Here is a 16,006-nt window from a genome sequence, read left to right as displayed (position 1 = left end):
ATAGTCATAATTGGTCAAGAATAATAATAAAGAAAAAAAAAGAAATAACATCAAAAACAACAATCACTATTTGTATCTTGGAATGTACTTTTATCTGTATTTAGTTCCCTGTTTTTTATTCTCCCTCTGACCGTTGTACTGTCACGTCGTGTTACATGAGAGCCACCCCCATGCCCCGTGTAATTATCACTTTGTACCCTGATGTGATTTGGCTTGTTTTATTTCATATTTTTTTTAATCCAGCAACCCTGTTATAGTTGCCGTTTTTGTAAAATAAATGAATAAATAAATAAATAAAATAAAAAAATAAATAAATAAATTTAAAAAAGTTAAAAAGTATTTTTCCCTTGAGCTCCTACCTTTCTTGCCTGCTTCCTTGCACTTAGGTCAGTGCCCCTCTACCCTTGGAAGAAGAAAACATTTTGCACCCCGCAAGTCTGTCAAATACTATCTTTTGTCTATAAAATTGATACACCTCTGCCTAGCATCCTTATTAAAAACGATGAAAACAAAAAAGAAATATAAATCAACTTACAACAAAAAATATCTTCATTAAAATTTTTTTATGTCTGCAACAAAAAATATTTAAAGTGTATACATTTTTCTTAAATATGAAATAATCTATTTTAAAAGCGAGCGCCACCTACTGCAGTGTATGTGTAATTACAATTTTATTTTCTGAGGATTTGAGTAGGTATAGGACTTAAGCCGCATCCTCTGAAGAACGCATTTTTCTCTTGCGTGATGTCATTTCTGCGCGACACAACTGCATGCGGTTTCCAAATTCTAGAAAGACAATGGCCGTGTCCAAATTAACAGGCTGCGACCTTCAAAGGCCAGTTCGCAGTCTGGGTCCTCCGAAGCCTTAAGAAGGCGCCTCCTCACGCATCCTTTGTGGACCGCATAAACCATGGTGAATTTGTACTTAATGAATGTGAATTTGGACACCTAGTGCGGTCTCGTCGCGCCGGAAGTGACGCCATGAAGCTGAAAATGCTGCCTTTGGTGGCCCCTACCTGTGAGTTTGTACAGACCAACGTGTCAGTGACAGCAACCAACAACAAATTGTACAATACAATACAAAACATCTTTATTCCAACTTCAAGCAGTGTGGGTTCAGTTGCCACTCCAAGTTTGTTTCTGTCAGCATAAATGAGCTGTTGTCAATTTCCGTGTACCCTGTAATTAGATGTGACCAGTTGAGGATGTAGTCTGCCTTTTTCTCCAAAGTCCGATGCCAACCCTCTGTGATCTAATGTACATCATGATGCATCATTCAAAGCCATTAAAATTAAAGATTTTTTTGTTTGTTTATAGTATCTATTTTTAAACATCTTCATTAAAAATGTTTTATTAGGTAATCTTGACCACTGTTTAAAAAAACACACACACACATAAAAAGGTTTGATTGCTTTAGAAACACAGTCCAATGGCGAACAGAAGGCGGAGCACTGAAGAGGTGGGAAAAATAATAAAAGGAGGTGGAGTGCTGTTTAAAGTAAGATAATGAGGTGAAACGAGCTTGATTCAGACCGACAGTTCACACAGCAACGTTAGCTGCTCTAAATAAATGAGATGGCAACAAAAATTATTTACTTTACAGTAAATGGGAGGCCAGAGCAAGCTGAGTTCCCGATGAATTGTCCTGCTCAGGATGTCAAAGGTAAGAGCAGAGAATTTGCTGCCTACCTTGTGGAAGGGTTAAATATAAGTATCATTCCTTTTAAAATCACGCTTTTCTTTTTTTATTGTGTGATGTGCTTGTCTAAATTTACTAGCAATTAATTTGGAGTTCTTGAATGGAAGGGCCTGATTTTGATTGCAAAAGTGGCAAAAAGTACACAATTTTTACCTTGTGACACCTCATGTGCCCAGCTTATATGGCATCACAGACCTCACAGATGATTTGGTCATGGAAAGAATAGCACAACAGCAATGGAGGTCTTCTGAATTTCCAACAACATACAGCTGCTACTGACAGCTCTTCAGTCGGCAAGTTCACTTCACTGGCCTAAACCCTATTGGTGTGTTTTGTTTCCAGTGCTGTGGAAGGCCAACGGGGTCTAACCTGTTCACTTATACAAAGTCTTCCATCAACCACATTTTGAATGTGACTTGCCACATATTATGCAACTTCCATAAGAGTGGTGCAAAGCTTAAAGCCCCAGTGTGCACACGGCTGTTGATCATTTACAGTTTTGAATGAAAGCAAAATCAAACATTTGTGTTTGAAATTCTCTATAGAAAAAACAACATTGAATGTCTGTGTAAATTCTCAAAAGTTGAATCAAGGCAGCTCAACTCAAAGTTGCTGTTTCAACCTGAACCCAAAAGGTTTCCGTTCTAAATCTTCACCGTTCACTTTTGACTCTGGTGGCACTTTAATTGAAGGTGACATTTCTTTCAATAACTGAGAAGAGTTCAATTGCCCTGAGTCAATGGAATCTTGGAAAGAGCAAAAACTCAAGCAATCTTTCCAGATCTGTTCCGATCTGCAGCAGAAGCCGGTCCGCATGACATCTTAAAGCTTTACAATCCCAACGGCAACATCATCAACATCTCACCAAATCTGGAGCCGAACAAGCCAAACACCTGCTACAAACTGGAAGTGGTGGCTTCTGGCTGCAACAGTGAGCCATTAGGTATAGTTTCCTTAGCTTAGAAAAAAAGGTAGCATGTTTAGGTTGCTTCCAAAACATTGGACATGACACTTTTTTTTTGTTTGTTTTTGTTTGTCCAAATAAGGTGTGGAGCTTGCTGGTGCACTCGGATTTGACCTTTCATCCATGGAGAAAAGGTATAACACCTCAAACCCATTCAAAACCCAGCAAACTAAATGTACCGGTGCATTTCCTAGCCTTGATTTCGTCATTATACAAATGAGTTTTGAACGTGCAGGCAATTATGTTGCTAATTCAGACTCAAAGGCCTGGAAAAGAAAATCCTCGATGAAGCTGGAACTACGCCTGCAGTCATCTATGAGATGAAGAAACAGGTGGATTCATTCCGGGAGAAACTGGAGGTGCATGGAAATTATTATAAGGCTTCAAACACGCATGTGAAATATTAACAAATACTGTAACTGAATCAATTATTTAAAATACCTCTTAATGCCATATTTCCACTTGAACTTGTTAACACCATTACACAAGTGACATATGAAATTGTCTTGTCAGCATTTGTGTTTCCCATTTTGATATATAACAATATTTTGTTCATTATAGCTCGGTGCAGTACCTTGAGAGGCGTGTACTGTCTAGCTAACATCTGTCTTGAACCAATTCATTTTCAGAGTGTGGAGCATCTTAGCTGGCTTGGGTTATTCAAGGACTTGTCAGAGGGAGCACACAAGCCCTCTCCATTCTATCACAAGAGAACCTTGCATAAAACAAAAGAGGAATGTGAACATGTGCGTGAAAAGTTCCTTCAAATGAGGCATGTGCGACTGTATAAATCCTTTTTACAAAGTACCTTTTTGTATTGATAAAACAAATGTCTTCATTTCTAATCTTTATGATCTTATGTCACCCTCACAGCTCTCTGGAGGTATCAGAGGAAGTGAGGCAGTACTTGAAGACGCCAACATTTGACAACTGGTAGGTTTAGATTAGGCACCTGTATTACAGTGGATTAACATTGAGGTAGTTTGCATGTTCTCCCCGTGCCTGCGTGGGTTTCCTCCGGGGACTCCGGTTTCCTCCCACATTCCAAAAACATGCATGGCAGGTTGATTGGACACTCTAAATTGCCTCTAGGTGGTTGTTTGTCTATGTGTGCCCTGCGACTGCCCAAAGATTGCTGGGATAGGCTCCAGCACCCCCCCCCCTCGACCCTTGTGAGGAGAAGCGGTTCAGAAAATGGATGGAAGTTCTCTATGTGTATACCACACACTGCACATGAATATAGCCAAACAGATGGGCTAGTGAAGTGTACTCTTGGTTGTTTGGTTGACCCATAAAATTGGTAGTCCCAAAATCAACCGATGTTGGTTAACCAATACAAACTTAACCAACTAGTATTTTTTTAACCAATTTGTTTCATTGATCAGGCTTGAGCAATTCCGACAGCTTAATTGGATTCCACCTGTATGTGGGATGAGGTTGTATATGTGGAAAAAGTGCTGTAAATAATTTCCGGATGTCCTAATCGCTAGCCCCTCTGTGTTTCTGAAAAAGATGTGATCTCTCATTCTTTTCTTCTGGTTAGCATACTCATCTCAATATCAATATGCTTGTTGAGGGCTCACATATCAAAAGGCTCATGAATGGCTTCATCAAACCCATGTTTCAAGTGGGTGCAATGTGCGTTGCATTCACTGAGGTTGTTTCATTTGTCCAAAACCATTAAGACAAAAAAATACACGCTACGTCTAGAGATGGCATTTTGCACAGTGGGGGTTGGGTGTTACTTCATCGTAAAGTACAGTATTATGAAACCAGACAATAGTCACACACATGTTTTAATGTTCACAAATCTCAGCTCCAGCTTTCCTGTCTGGAGTTTGCTCACATCCATTTTTCGGGTATTCCACGACATTGTCCTACATTCCCAAAACAAACATGTTCAGTTATTTAAATTGACCACAGGTGTGAATGTGAGAGAGTCTATTCTGTATCTATAATATGTGCCCTGCGATTAACTAGGAATAAGGCCGAGGTGATTCCAGCAAGCAGAATCATGACAGTTACAATGATGATGTGTATGTCCAACCCCAGTACTCAAGGGCCTCTATGCAGCATGTTTTAGGTCTCTCCCTCCTGCAACACACCTGATTCAAATGATCAGGATAATTATCAGTCTTCTCTGACCTTGCTGAAGAGCTGATCATTTGAATCAGGTGTGTTGTTGGAGGGAGACATCCAAAACATGCTGGATAGGGGCCCTCGAGGACTGGAGTTGTACACCCCTGCACATGAAGTGGTGGAAGCATGCAGGGGAGGGGCCTCGCCAGAAATATTTTAGTCAGGGGGGTGGAGTGACACAAAATTTAAGTGAGGAATGGCCATGCATTCTTTATATCATCCACAGATTGGGTTTCATGAAATCAAATTCACACATTCATAACAATGCATACTGCAATTAAAGCCTTATTCATTCAAATCTAAATCTAAAAAGCAAAATGTCACACAAATCACTTAATTTTTCAAAATTCTAATCATTGCTTATTACTCTGATGTGTTCCTTTCTGTATTCTGAATTTGTTGAGCAAGGGTCAGGATGTGTGTGCATTTTATTTAATGAAACCCTGCCTGTGGGTGGTACAAGAAACAATGACTTCTCTCCCATGTTGTTTGTTTGATATAGTGCGAAAGTAATGATTTTGATTGAAGGTGGCTGACTCAAATGGTCTTTACTGAAGACAGATTATTTTACAGTTTGCATTGCAAATCAAATGGATATTTATTCTTTAAATGCAGTTATGATAAAGAACGTGTGACAAAGTATAAAAGGGTTGAAGAATATTGCATCATTGTGAAAATGGCAGAAAAATCACGGATCAAAATGTTCCCTTAGGTGGGGTGGTGGCCAGGGGATTGGTCAGAGAATGAGAAGGGCTGGAGGGCTTTGTCAAAGAAAGGGCTGACTGGGCAAACTAAAGTGGAATTAGTTGGAAATGTAATATACAGACTGTCTCTTCTTCTCTCTCATTTTGTGTGAGTGCAGGCAGTGGGAGGATGCCGAGATAATGGTCCTTCTGCAAGTCATGTACACAGACTTAGATTTTATCACTACCTACAATATTGAACCTGAAGTATTACAACAGTTCCTGTTTGAAGTGTACCGCAGATACAACAACATCCCTTTCCACAACTTCAAGCATTGCTTCTGTGTCACCCAGATGGTGAGTGGGTTGAGAGAGAGAGAGAGAGACTGAGAGAGAGAGAGAGCGAGAGAGAGTGAGAGAGAGAGAGAGAGAGAGAGTGTGAGAGAGAGAGAGAGAGATTAAACTAGATTTTATATATATTTTTGCTGATAAAACATAATTAAAACAAACGTGTCATCTCTCGCACAGATGTATGGTTTAATCTGGTTGACTGACCTGAGAAGCAAGATGGACAGCATTGACCTGCTGATCATGCTGACGTCTGCAGTCTGCCATGATCTTGACCACACGGGATACAATAATGCATACCAGGTACAACAGCAAGTCCAGTACAATAATAAAAACACCAATGTAGAAGACTTTAACATTACAACGTCCTTGTCATAGTGTTTGTACGTTTATCTCTTTATTTCTTTTTAACTCTGAACTATTTGACATTTGTGTATGTTTGTGTTTCAGCATTTTAACCATGTAATGCTACATTCAGACCAAACACAAAATACCGCACACCCCACTTGTCATGCATGCGTTTCATCGTGGGGGAACCACATGGGTTGATTTGAGTAAAGAAGAGCTGGGGCTCCTCCTTCTCTTCCGACAGAAAAAAATTGTAAATATCGTGAGTGAATTTGATGGCCAGTGTTACACTGTTGTTATTTTTTGTCACTGTTTAATTTGAGCGAATGGGTGAATGTGAGGTTCTTCGGCATGTGGCCCTGTAACCCATCACAACAAATGTGTCATATATATATATATGTGTCAAATGTGGAATACTATTCCATATTTCGGCAATAAAGTTCCAGGAATAGCACCACCAGAAACGCTCACGTCGCGTTCAATCTGAACATAGCATAAAGAATGTTGTGAGTCTTTGTGAGAAGTGCTTTACAAATATTTATTTACTGACTAACATCCGTTTTGTAGAATCCATCTCACCTGTAACTGAAAAATACGAATGTTATGCATCGATATTCCAGATAAATGCTCGGACGGAACTCGCCCTTCGCTACAATGACATCTCTCCCTTAGAGAACCACCACTGTGCTGTCGCTTTTGATATACTGGAGAAGGTACAACTGCAACGCTGCCATAAAACATGTAGAAATGTAACATGTTTATTAGTAGGTAAAATAAAGGGAAGTGGTAAAGCAGCAACGGCTTTGTTGTGTCTAGACAGAGAGCAACATTTTCCGAAATCTGTCTCTGGACCACTACAAACGGATAAGGGAAGGCATTATTAAGTGAGACCATTTTTCTTTTCTTTTTGTGAACATCACTTTGCTCTTTCCAGACTTGATTATAATATTTTAAAACTGCAGATGCATTCTGGCCACTGACATGACAAGACACAATGAGATCCTCAACAAGTTCAAGTCCATTCTTTCTTCGTTTGATTTTGACAAGAAGGACCACAAAGATGTGGTAAGTTAAACCACTTGATTGTAATCTGATTACGGTATATCTACATCTCTCTACAAACTCCACCGATTTTCAGTCAGGTTTTTTGTTTTGATCTTTTTTCTTTCTAGATTTTGTACCAGAATGTATTATTTTATGAGCTATTTCCGCAGCATAGTTTTTAACTGAAATTTTTGACAGTCAGTTAAACCTTATCAATGGTATTTTTGAAGCTCTATGCAAGCATTTGTAAACAAAGTGAGTGTTTTTGAAAATGACAGCGTTATCATCTCTAGCCGAAAGCTTAAAATGGTTGACTTGGAAATGGAGGACACAAACTCTACTAGTTATGTCACAGCTCCTAACCAACCTACACTGTAATAGTTGTAGCTGCGTTCATGCTCGAATGGCCTAACTAGCTCCCTAAGGAATCACATCACGATCAGTCTAATTAGAACTCACGCCTTGACCAATTTAGAATGCTTATTAACAAGGCGACAGGATACGTCTGAGTGTCAGAAGGAAAGTGACTATTGCTGACCTGACATGCTGTAATTCAAAGGTGCGGTTTTAGTTTTGATTTTCTGGTGGAGTTTACCGACTTCTAAAGGGACAGAATAGAAACCAAATCCCTACCATTAGGTTTAAAGTTCATGTGTGAAGTGTGTTAAGTTTGAAATGAGTTTGAGTGAATGTCTGGTTGTGTTGACTGCCATTTCACAATCATAAGAGCACGTTAGCTATTAATCTGAACAACAGAAAACTCAAGTGATAATAGCCTTTTGTAGTTGCATAATAAAGGGAAATAGGTCATCTAACAGATTGTAAATCAATCATGACCATAATTCATGCACAAAAGAAAACACACAAAAAATTGTTAATTAATTTGCCAATTGCAACTACGGCGTGAGATAAGAATTCCTGTACCATTCAGCAAGAAAAAAATCATTGACCATATTCAAGCTGTTTCACTGTTTTCTCAATCACTATGCATGGAAGGGTTTGTTCTAGTGGCCCCATTTGAGAATGCTTCGGCTTTTAGGACCCAGAACATGTAAAGTCACAGTAAATGTCCTGTGCTCGGACGGTGGCGGTTTTTAAAAGACTGTTTAATCCAGGGGAACACACATCTGATACATTTGCAAGCATTGCTTTTCTTTTGCCACGGCAAAATACTTAAGTTACCTTTTGCAGCTTTTTCAATCGTTTTGGCTCAACACTTTGTTGCGTGAATATACGTTTGTTGTAGTAAACGGAAGCCAAAACAACAGACTACATCCATTCTCAGTTAAAATGCGGATTGTAAAGACTTTGGGCTCAGCAGGGAATTTGCCGAGAAGTTCATGACTGGTGAGGCACTACTACCTGACCCTTTTTTGCCGGTCAATCCCCCGCCCTCCGGCCGCTATCTCTGTACCCCCGACCCTCCTGTGGGGCAATCCCACAGACATAGAGAACAGAGGGGAAATCAAACAGTTAACCCACTTTGGTTTGACGAAACATTTACCACCATAATAAGACCATAATATTATTAGTAGGTTCATCACATGCATGAGGGCCGATTCGTGGGTTGGACTAAAATCAACCTCCGGCCTTTGTTAATCGAATCCTTTTTTAAAAATTGTCAAACCTGCCCAAAAATGGGCATCCGGCTGAGCCATAGGGTCGGACCGTTCCGTCCCCGAGACGGACTGCCCAGCTCTGGAAGTCAAACATGAAAAATATGCACCCAAAATAAGAGATGAGCCGATATAATTTGATTTTGAACTTCATTGAAAAATAAAAATATGGTCCAAATGGAATTTCAAAACTTTTAGTAATGGTTCACTCAATTCCAATAGGCATAAAAACAAAGTAATATTTAATATAAGGTCAGGTTTATTGTTATTGGGTTGTTGTTTTTGCTGATGGCATTTAAAAAAAAACGCTAACAAAAAAAAAATTTGGTCTGTAATGTATTATGAAAGCCCTGATTTTAAAATGACCTTGGTGTCTGGTATCATTACTGCATGTCTGATGGCTCTAACAATCCTTGTCAAAATTGTTAAATAAAAGCATTAGTTATGATGAGTTTGTTGGAGCCAAACATGGTTCAAGATGGCGGCTAAGGCTGCACGTCTGCCATCAGTCAGAAAGTAAAATCTCCTAATCTTTATGCCACCTTTCCTTCACCTTTGTTTGATTACATCAGCAGGTCCAAGGAGAGATGAAAAGGTGCTCCCTTTCCAACACAGGAAAAGACTGCGTCATTTCAATTGAATTCCTCGCAAATTTTCCTAACTGACATCGCTACAGATGTAACAATATTGTGATGAAGTGATTTTAGAAGTGCCTCGATATCGCCATTGTCTTGTCACGATATTAACAGCCGCAAATCGGTTAAAAATCCTAAATTATTTTCCATTTGTACAGTTCCAGCACCCTCTGGTGGTTAGTTTATTGGTGCAGTTTAATTTGAATTCTGCCTGTTTTGGCCACCAGTGTTTATAATGTAACACGATCCTCTACAAATTGACCCTATTCACAATATGTTTGTACATTAACAAGAAGTGTCTCAATATTAGGTGTTATCAGTCATTGTAGGTTGTTTATGTACGTTGAGTTTAATTGAACTGTACTTTTTCAACTATATAATTCACTTTCAGAGAATGGCTAGCCGGGGGGCAGCAGTGCCTCACTTGCCTACATTGACCGCACGTCCATGATGCAGAGTACTGTATCTGTCTCAAATCTTTTTTTTGTTCCCTGTTGTATTCAGCTTATGATGATTCTAATCAAAGTGAGTGACATCTCCAATGAAGCACGTCCCATGGAAGTGGCGGAGCCCTGGCTCGATTGTCTTTTACAGGAGTTCTACAACCAGGTGACGGACTTGTTCTGTATACTGGCGCCATACATTTATTACATACAACTTATCTGGCATTTTATTGAACACACAAAGAATTAAAGACAAACATGTTAAACATAAATTTAACTTAGGAAGGTGGACTTGCTTTCTGTGTCATCAATTAAAGTTCAATTGATTCTGTGTTGTCCACAGAGTGATGTCGAGAAGTTAGAGGGCCTTCCTGTCACCCCTTTCATGGATCGGGACAAGATAACAAAACCATCATCTCAAACTGGCTTCATCAGATTTGTGCTTTTGCCGCTCTTTATAGAGCTGGCCAATCTCTTTCCCTGTCTGGAGGTAATCTAACTGTAATAACACATGACTACTACCAATTGGTCGTGTGACATCACTATTATTGTGGGGACATTTTTGTATTTATTTTTTTCACTCCTGCAGCAACACATTATTGACCCAGTTCGGAAGGCCCTTGACTACTACACTGAGATGGAGAAAGCCCTGGAAAAAGAGAAACAAAACCGGGCTCCGTGTGAAAATGGATTCAAGAGCAAAGACATACCAGTGAGCCAGCTGAGTACAGATGAGAGGCAAACGTCTGGGCCTGAAGCCTCAAATCCGGACACACAGTGAACTAGAGTGACCCAATTGAAACTTTGTATGTACAAAGAAATACTGTATGTGGCATTTAGACACGTTCGTGTTTTTATTTAGAGCTGCAAAAGCACAAACGTACCACACACACACACACACGCGTGCGCACGCCAACTTTGTGGTTTACACATGTCAAGGGGACAGCGGGGGCACTATGTCGTTCAAAATGGCTACCAGGGCTTGTTTTTCTTACAAACTGGGGCCAATGTTCCAGCAATGCTTTGGCCCACTCAAAGTGCATTGTGCAAGCCACTGTCAGAAAAACACACATTTGGGATAGAAAGGCAAAAGTGCTCTGAGTCATAAGCTATATTACGTGTCCAGTTGTGCGGTTATTAATTTAAATTTGATTCAAGTTCTGTCCGTCACACTCGAACACTGGTCAACAACTTTTTACATTTTTAATCAGAGATGCAAGAAAACCTTTGTACATTAATTTTCTGGGAAGATGGCTCAGCTTCCGAAAACAGATGAGCTGTGATTGGTCGTTCCCTGAAACGTGAGCAACTGCGATGTCATTTTCAGGTGACTGAAAGTGACAAAATGGCCGCCCCCTGAGATGGCTAAAATAGGTTGGATTTTGATGCTTCACTCATGTTCCTCAAGCGCAATATTGATCAGAATGCCGTGTTTAGACGAGTGTGCATGCATAGAACATGTTCTTGTAAAGAACATTTTGGGATTGACTTCCCATTTAATATGTTTTAAACATGCCTTAGGGATGTAAGGGTAACATCTATCACAATAATTTGCTATAATATCGTCATCATGTTATGATATCAACAGCAGCACACCTTTGTCAAAACGGAGGACTTTTCGCCTGACTCAGTGCAACACAGCACTGTGAACTACATTGACCATGATACTTAGTATCGCTGAGTCAATAGGACAATAAAATGATTGGCCAACCCTATTTTTTGTCACGGCTCTTATTATGTACAATAACACAGTATTGTGGTTTTTTTCCCCAATGTCTTGAGCTTTTTTTAATTTTTTTTTTATTTTACATTATTGCAGTGAGTTTTTTTCTCTCCAACCTCCCCACAATAGCGTGATAATTATGAGGTTCATATTGTGATAATATAATATTGTGATGTTTATATGCCTAACATGCATATCTGTGTCGCTTGGTACTCAGTACACTGACTGACCGCCCGCTGCTGGGATGCTTCACTCCCTAAATGTTTCAACCGGATTTAACCGGTTGGGCCTCTCTCAGCAGAAAGAACTGAAATCAAACATTTCCTATAAGTGGCAATAAGACATTCAGAAGTTGACTTACTGATGAGTTTCCGATTGTTGTTGTGATACAGAACCCAAATGTGCTTCAGCCTGAGGTCACAAACTGAAGGCCAAATATTCTCTCTCAGGATTTTCTGGTATAGATCCGAATTCACGGTTGCATCAATTACAACAAGTCATCTGGATCCTGAAGTAACAAAGCAACCACAGCCCATGACACTACCACCAACCATGTCTGACAGTTGGTATGATGTTCTGTTTCTGAATGCTGTGTTACATTTACGCCAATATACCTTCCTAAGAGTTCAACTTCAAATGTAGACATTCATACTATAAGGTTTTTCATTTAAGTTTTAAAGATTGAAATGTTTTCTAGATGTTTTTTTTTATAGCATGGTCAGTTTAAAAAAAAAAAAACGTAATGCAGTGTTCCCTCGCCACATACCGCTCTTTGTGACATCAGTGTTTCCTGTGTTTTTCCAAAGTATTAATCGAAAAAGAAACCAAAAAAATAAAGCCATATTGCAGAAAAGCACATTTCAAAGAGATGACTTGACTCAGAGACTTTGTACCTACCTACGGGCACTCATGCAAGGCACGTGATTGGTGGTTTACGCAAAATCATGTTCTGTCTTGATCTTCTTGGAATGAAGAAGAACGTAAGGAATGTTTTCAGATGTCAGAACAGATTTTAGCAAGGAGGCTGCGCACAGACTTGTGTCCTCGCAATTTGGCGGCTTTGCCTGGCTCATGGGCATCTCCGTATTACTTAAGAAGCAAACTCTCACCTCTGCAACAACCAATCACAAAGTGCTGTCCGACCGGCCAACTGGAGGGGAGGATGGTTTTCTCTGCCATATGCCTTTCTTACTGTACGTCAGTGTTATCTTCAATTAAGCTAGTATTTTTAGAGTATATCGTGAAACGTAACAGATTACTTGTTCTTTCCAATGTGTTGGGGCAAGGTAAATATCAAGGCTGGCCAACCTAAATGATTTTAGGGTGTATCCTGCCTACTCCCCGATGTCAGCTGAGATAGGCCCCGGCACGCCCATGACCCTCCTGAGTATAGGTGGATTGGATAATGGATGAATGTTAAAGTATAGGGCAGTATAAAACCACGTGTAAGTGCTACTCCACCATGTCTGCCATCGTGTGGTGAATGGTGATCGTACAACTTAAAATTACATAGTGCACCCCCGTTATTCACGTGGGACAGCGACCAGACCGGCCCGGGAATAGCAAAAATCTGTGTAGAATTGATGCCCATTGAAATGCATTGTGAATTTTATTTGTTTTATTTCAGACACTGATAAACCTGTTGCGACTGCTTGTTCCTTGAGTATCTCGATGTAGCAGTTGCTATGCAGTTGCTATGGCCCTTTCTAGCTTTGTATCTTTATCATGTCATATTGGCCTGATGTCTTAAGTTTTTAAGCACAAGATACTCAGAGACACTTTGTGAGTACATCAAGTGAAGCTTTTATGAACCACTGAACCATTTGAAGCAATCGGTTCAAAATGGGGCGGCACAAAAGGCCTCACAGTGCAGAGGTCGTGGATTCGATTCCGGCTCTGACCTTCCTGTGTGGAGTTAGCATGTTCTCCCTGTGCCTGGGTTGGTTTCCTCCGGATACTCCGGTTTCCTCCCACATTCCGAAAACATGCATGGCAGGTTGACTGGGTGTGAGCCTGGATGGTTGTTCGTCTATGTGTGCCCTGCGATTGGCTGGCAACCAGTTCGGGGGTGTATTCCGCCCTCTTCCAGCACCCCTCGTGTGGAGAAACCGTACAGATAATGGACAGATGGATGGGTTCAAAATGGTTTGAAGCTTCAAAGCTTCAGTGATAAGGACATCTGGTGGCTAAAAAATAGAACTGCAGTCAAATTCTATAAAGACTTTTCGACAGTAAAACATTAGTATGTATACACATATGGAAACAATGATTGGATACTTAGTTCTTTATACTAAAAAAGATGTTTTTGTGTATTGTGACAGTTTTTGAGTAAATAAAAAAAATCAAGCAAATAGCTCTAAGAAATGTTGTGAATGTCATTTCATTATTTTTTCCTGATGTCTTTAGTAAACAAAAGTGTGAAACAATGTTACGCTAAAAAAAAAACACGACTCATGCAATTTTATTTTCGGGGTTTGAAACGTGCACTGGAGCTTCGGTTTCAGAGGGCTCATCACTACATCAAGCTGTTTTCCATGTCTTCTGAATCCACCCCTGCTCTCTGTAGTTTCTTTGCATTTTTTTGGACAAAGACTTTTACTTTTCAACTTCTGTGTGGACGAGGCTTACGAGCAAAAACATCTACGCTATGCCGAGCTTGCAGCTGAAGCTCAACATCGTAACTGGAACGTTGAGGGCCGCCCAGTGGAGGTGGGCTGCAGAGGCTTTGTGGCAAGGTCTACCACCAAATTGCTGGAAGTCCTAGGCGAAAGCTGGAATAGGCGCCCCTGCCATGCATAGTCCCATGAGACGTATGCAACTCTCATGACTAATTGGGATTGACGCAAGCTCGGTGCTGATCACCCTGTGAGGGCGTCTAGTGTAACGCCGAAACGCCCAGTGACCCAGGGTGACACTACTGATAATGCGTCCAAAATTATAATTTATCCATCCACCATTCCAGCAGTCACCACCAATACAACACAAACACTCTCAAGGATGGCCGAGTGGTCTAAGGCGCCGCGTTCAGGACCCAGTCCCCCCAGGAGGCCTGGGTTCGAATCTCGAATTTCCCCATTGTGGGACTAATAAAGGGAATATTATTATTATTATCTGGCAGCACAAGGGAATTTACACCAATATCCTGTGTTTTGTGAACTGACGTGTGGTTTGAAATCCTGCTTCCCACGTGACATCTCCAATAATCTGTACATCAATTAATAAATAATACAAAATAATATACTCCAACTTAATATATATTTTTTTAAAAACACACAAAAAATCTGAAAAATGTATTTTTAAAAATCCTTATATACTGTCAGTGTATCCGCAGATGCCACATTGTGCGTATGCTGTAGTGCTCTAGCGGAGCAAAGATGTTTACAATTCCCTCCGGCCATAAAAAAAATACTAAAAAAAAAAGAAGTTGGGAAAATGGGAAAAAAAATTAATCAAGGAGTCATTCAGTTTGTACTTCTAGGGAACAAACCAATCAGTAAGCGTCATAAGTCCAGCATTAGTGATCAGACATGACGCTCCACAAGATGCATTAAGTGCAAACATTTGCTCTCCTATCAAGTACAAATATTTGATCTGTTATCAACTGTTAGCTAGCTGGCATGACCAATTCAGGTTCGCACTGAGTGTGTAATCAAACAGCATCCATAGATGAAACTTCCCCTCCAAGATTAATTCTATTTTAAGATTTCTTTCCACCTCAAGTGTGACTGTACTGACTGAAAGAAGAGAAGAGACAACCATGTGAGTCAAACTTTCAAACCTTGCCCGCTCCTGCAACAGCTGCTAGTCTGCAAAGTATGTGACTCGTGTACTGGGGTGGATTTGTGCTACTGTGTTTTTGGCGGGTTACGACTTTTCTTTTTCCAGTAATTTTATTCCTTGTTGTGGAAAATGCTCATTCAATAGTTTGAGTTGGTCTCTGGAGTGCCTGCCCCACCATTCAGGCATGAAATTAAACAATAATGAAAATCTTTTGTGATCCGCCTCATTCAGAAAATGTATCTGTGAGCAATCAAGTCTGAATTCTGTCTAATTGTGACATGGTGGATATATTTTTTTCAGAAGTGGCTTTGTGCAAACATAAAAATGATTGGTGATGAATGAAAAATGATTAGGTGCTCTAAATTTTTTTGTACATCCAAGCTATGCCTTCAGGCGTTATGGTCATGAAAAAAATACCCAATGTTTGCATGAAAAGGAACAATTACAACCCACAAAGAAGTGAGTGGTATTGCATGTACTGTAATTTGTTATCCTTAATGTACTTTGAGTCTGAAGAATGTCAGGGACCTTTTACGATGACAATTGGGCAATGTAGTAAATTGTAGAAAAAATGCACAATACTT

At 40.0% G+C, this 16,006-nt stretch overlaps 1 protein-coding gene across 1 annotated transcript; it reads left to right on the top strand.

The window, feature by feature from the left end:
- The first annotated feature begins 1,517 nt into the window (after window positions 1-1,517).
- Window positions 1,518-11,887, top strand: LOC148323156 (high affinity cGMP-specific 3',5'-cyclic phosphodiesterase 9A). Its single transcript, XM_088315327.1, has 14 exons — window positions 1,518-1,663; window positions 2,481-2,642; window positions 2,746-2,797; window positions 2,920-3,022; window positions 3,293-3,435; window positions 3,537-3,596; window positions 5,665-5,842; window positions 6,014-6,136; window positions 6,802-6,894; window positions 6,998-7,065; window positions 7,144-7,246; window positions 9,981-10,085; window positions 10,263-10,409; window positions 10,509-11,887. The coding sequence occupies exons 1-14, from the start codon at window positions 1,576-1,578 to the stop codon at window positions 10,698-10,700; spliced, it is 1,617 nt and encodes a 538-aa protein (XP_088171453.1). The 5' UTR covers window positions 1,518-1,575; the 3' UTR covers window positions 10,701-11,887.
- Window positions 11,888-16,006: the final 4,119 nt, after the last annotated feature.

This window comes from Idiotropiscis lumnitzeri, chromosome 14, assembly GCF_059441095.1.
Source record: "Idiotropiscis lumnitzeri isolate Australia: NSW breed Sydney's pygmy pipehorse chromosome 14, RoL_Ilum_1.0, whole genome shotgun sequence".
In the NCBI taxonomy this organism is placed as follows: Eukaryota; Metazoa; Chordata; class Actinopteri; order Syngnathiformes; family Syngnathidae; genus Idiotropiscis; species Idiotropiscis lumnitzeri.
This window is presented reverse-complemented; position numbering and strand designations above follow the sequence as displayed.

What these genes read in the sequence shown, in the direction of transcription:
- LOC148323156 (XM_088315327.1), top strand. Translation starts at nt 1,576, where the DNA reads ATGGCAACAAAAATTATTTACTTTACAGTAAATGGGAGGCCAGAGCAA. An exon ending in TCCTGCTCAGGATGTCAAAG is followed by an intron (nt 1,664 to 2,480) that starts GTAAGAGCAGAG and finishes CAATCTTTCCAG; the next exon opens with ATCTGTTCCGATCTGCAGCA. An exon ending in CTGCAACAGTGAGCCATTAG is followed by an intron (nt 2,643 to 2,745) that starts GTATAGTTTCCT and finishes TGTCCAAATAAG; the next exon opens with GTGTGGAGCTTGCTGGTGCA.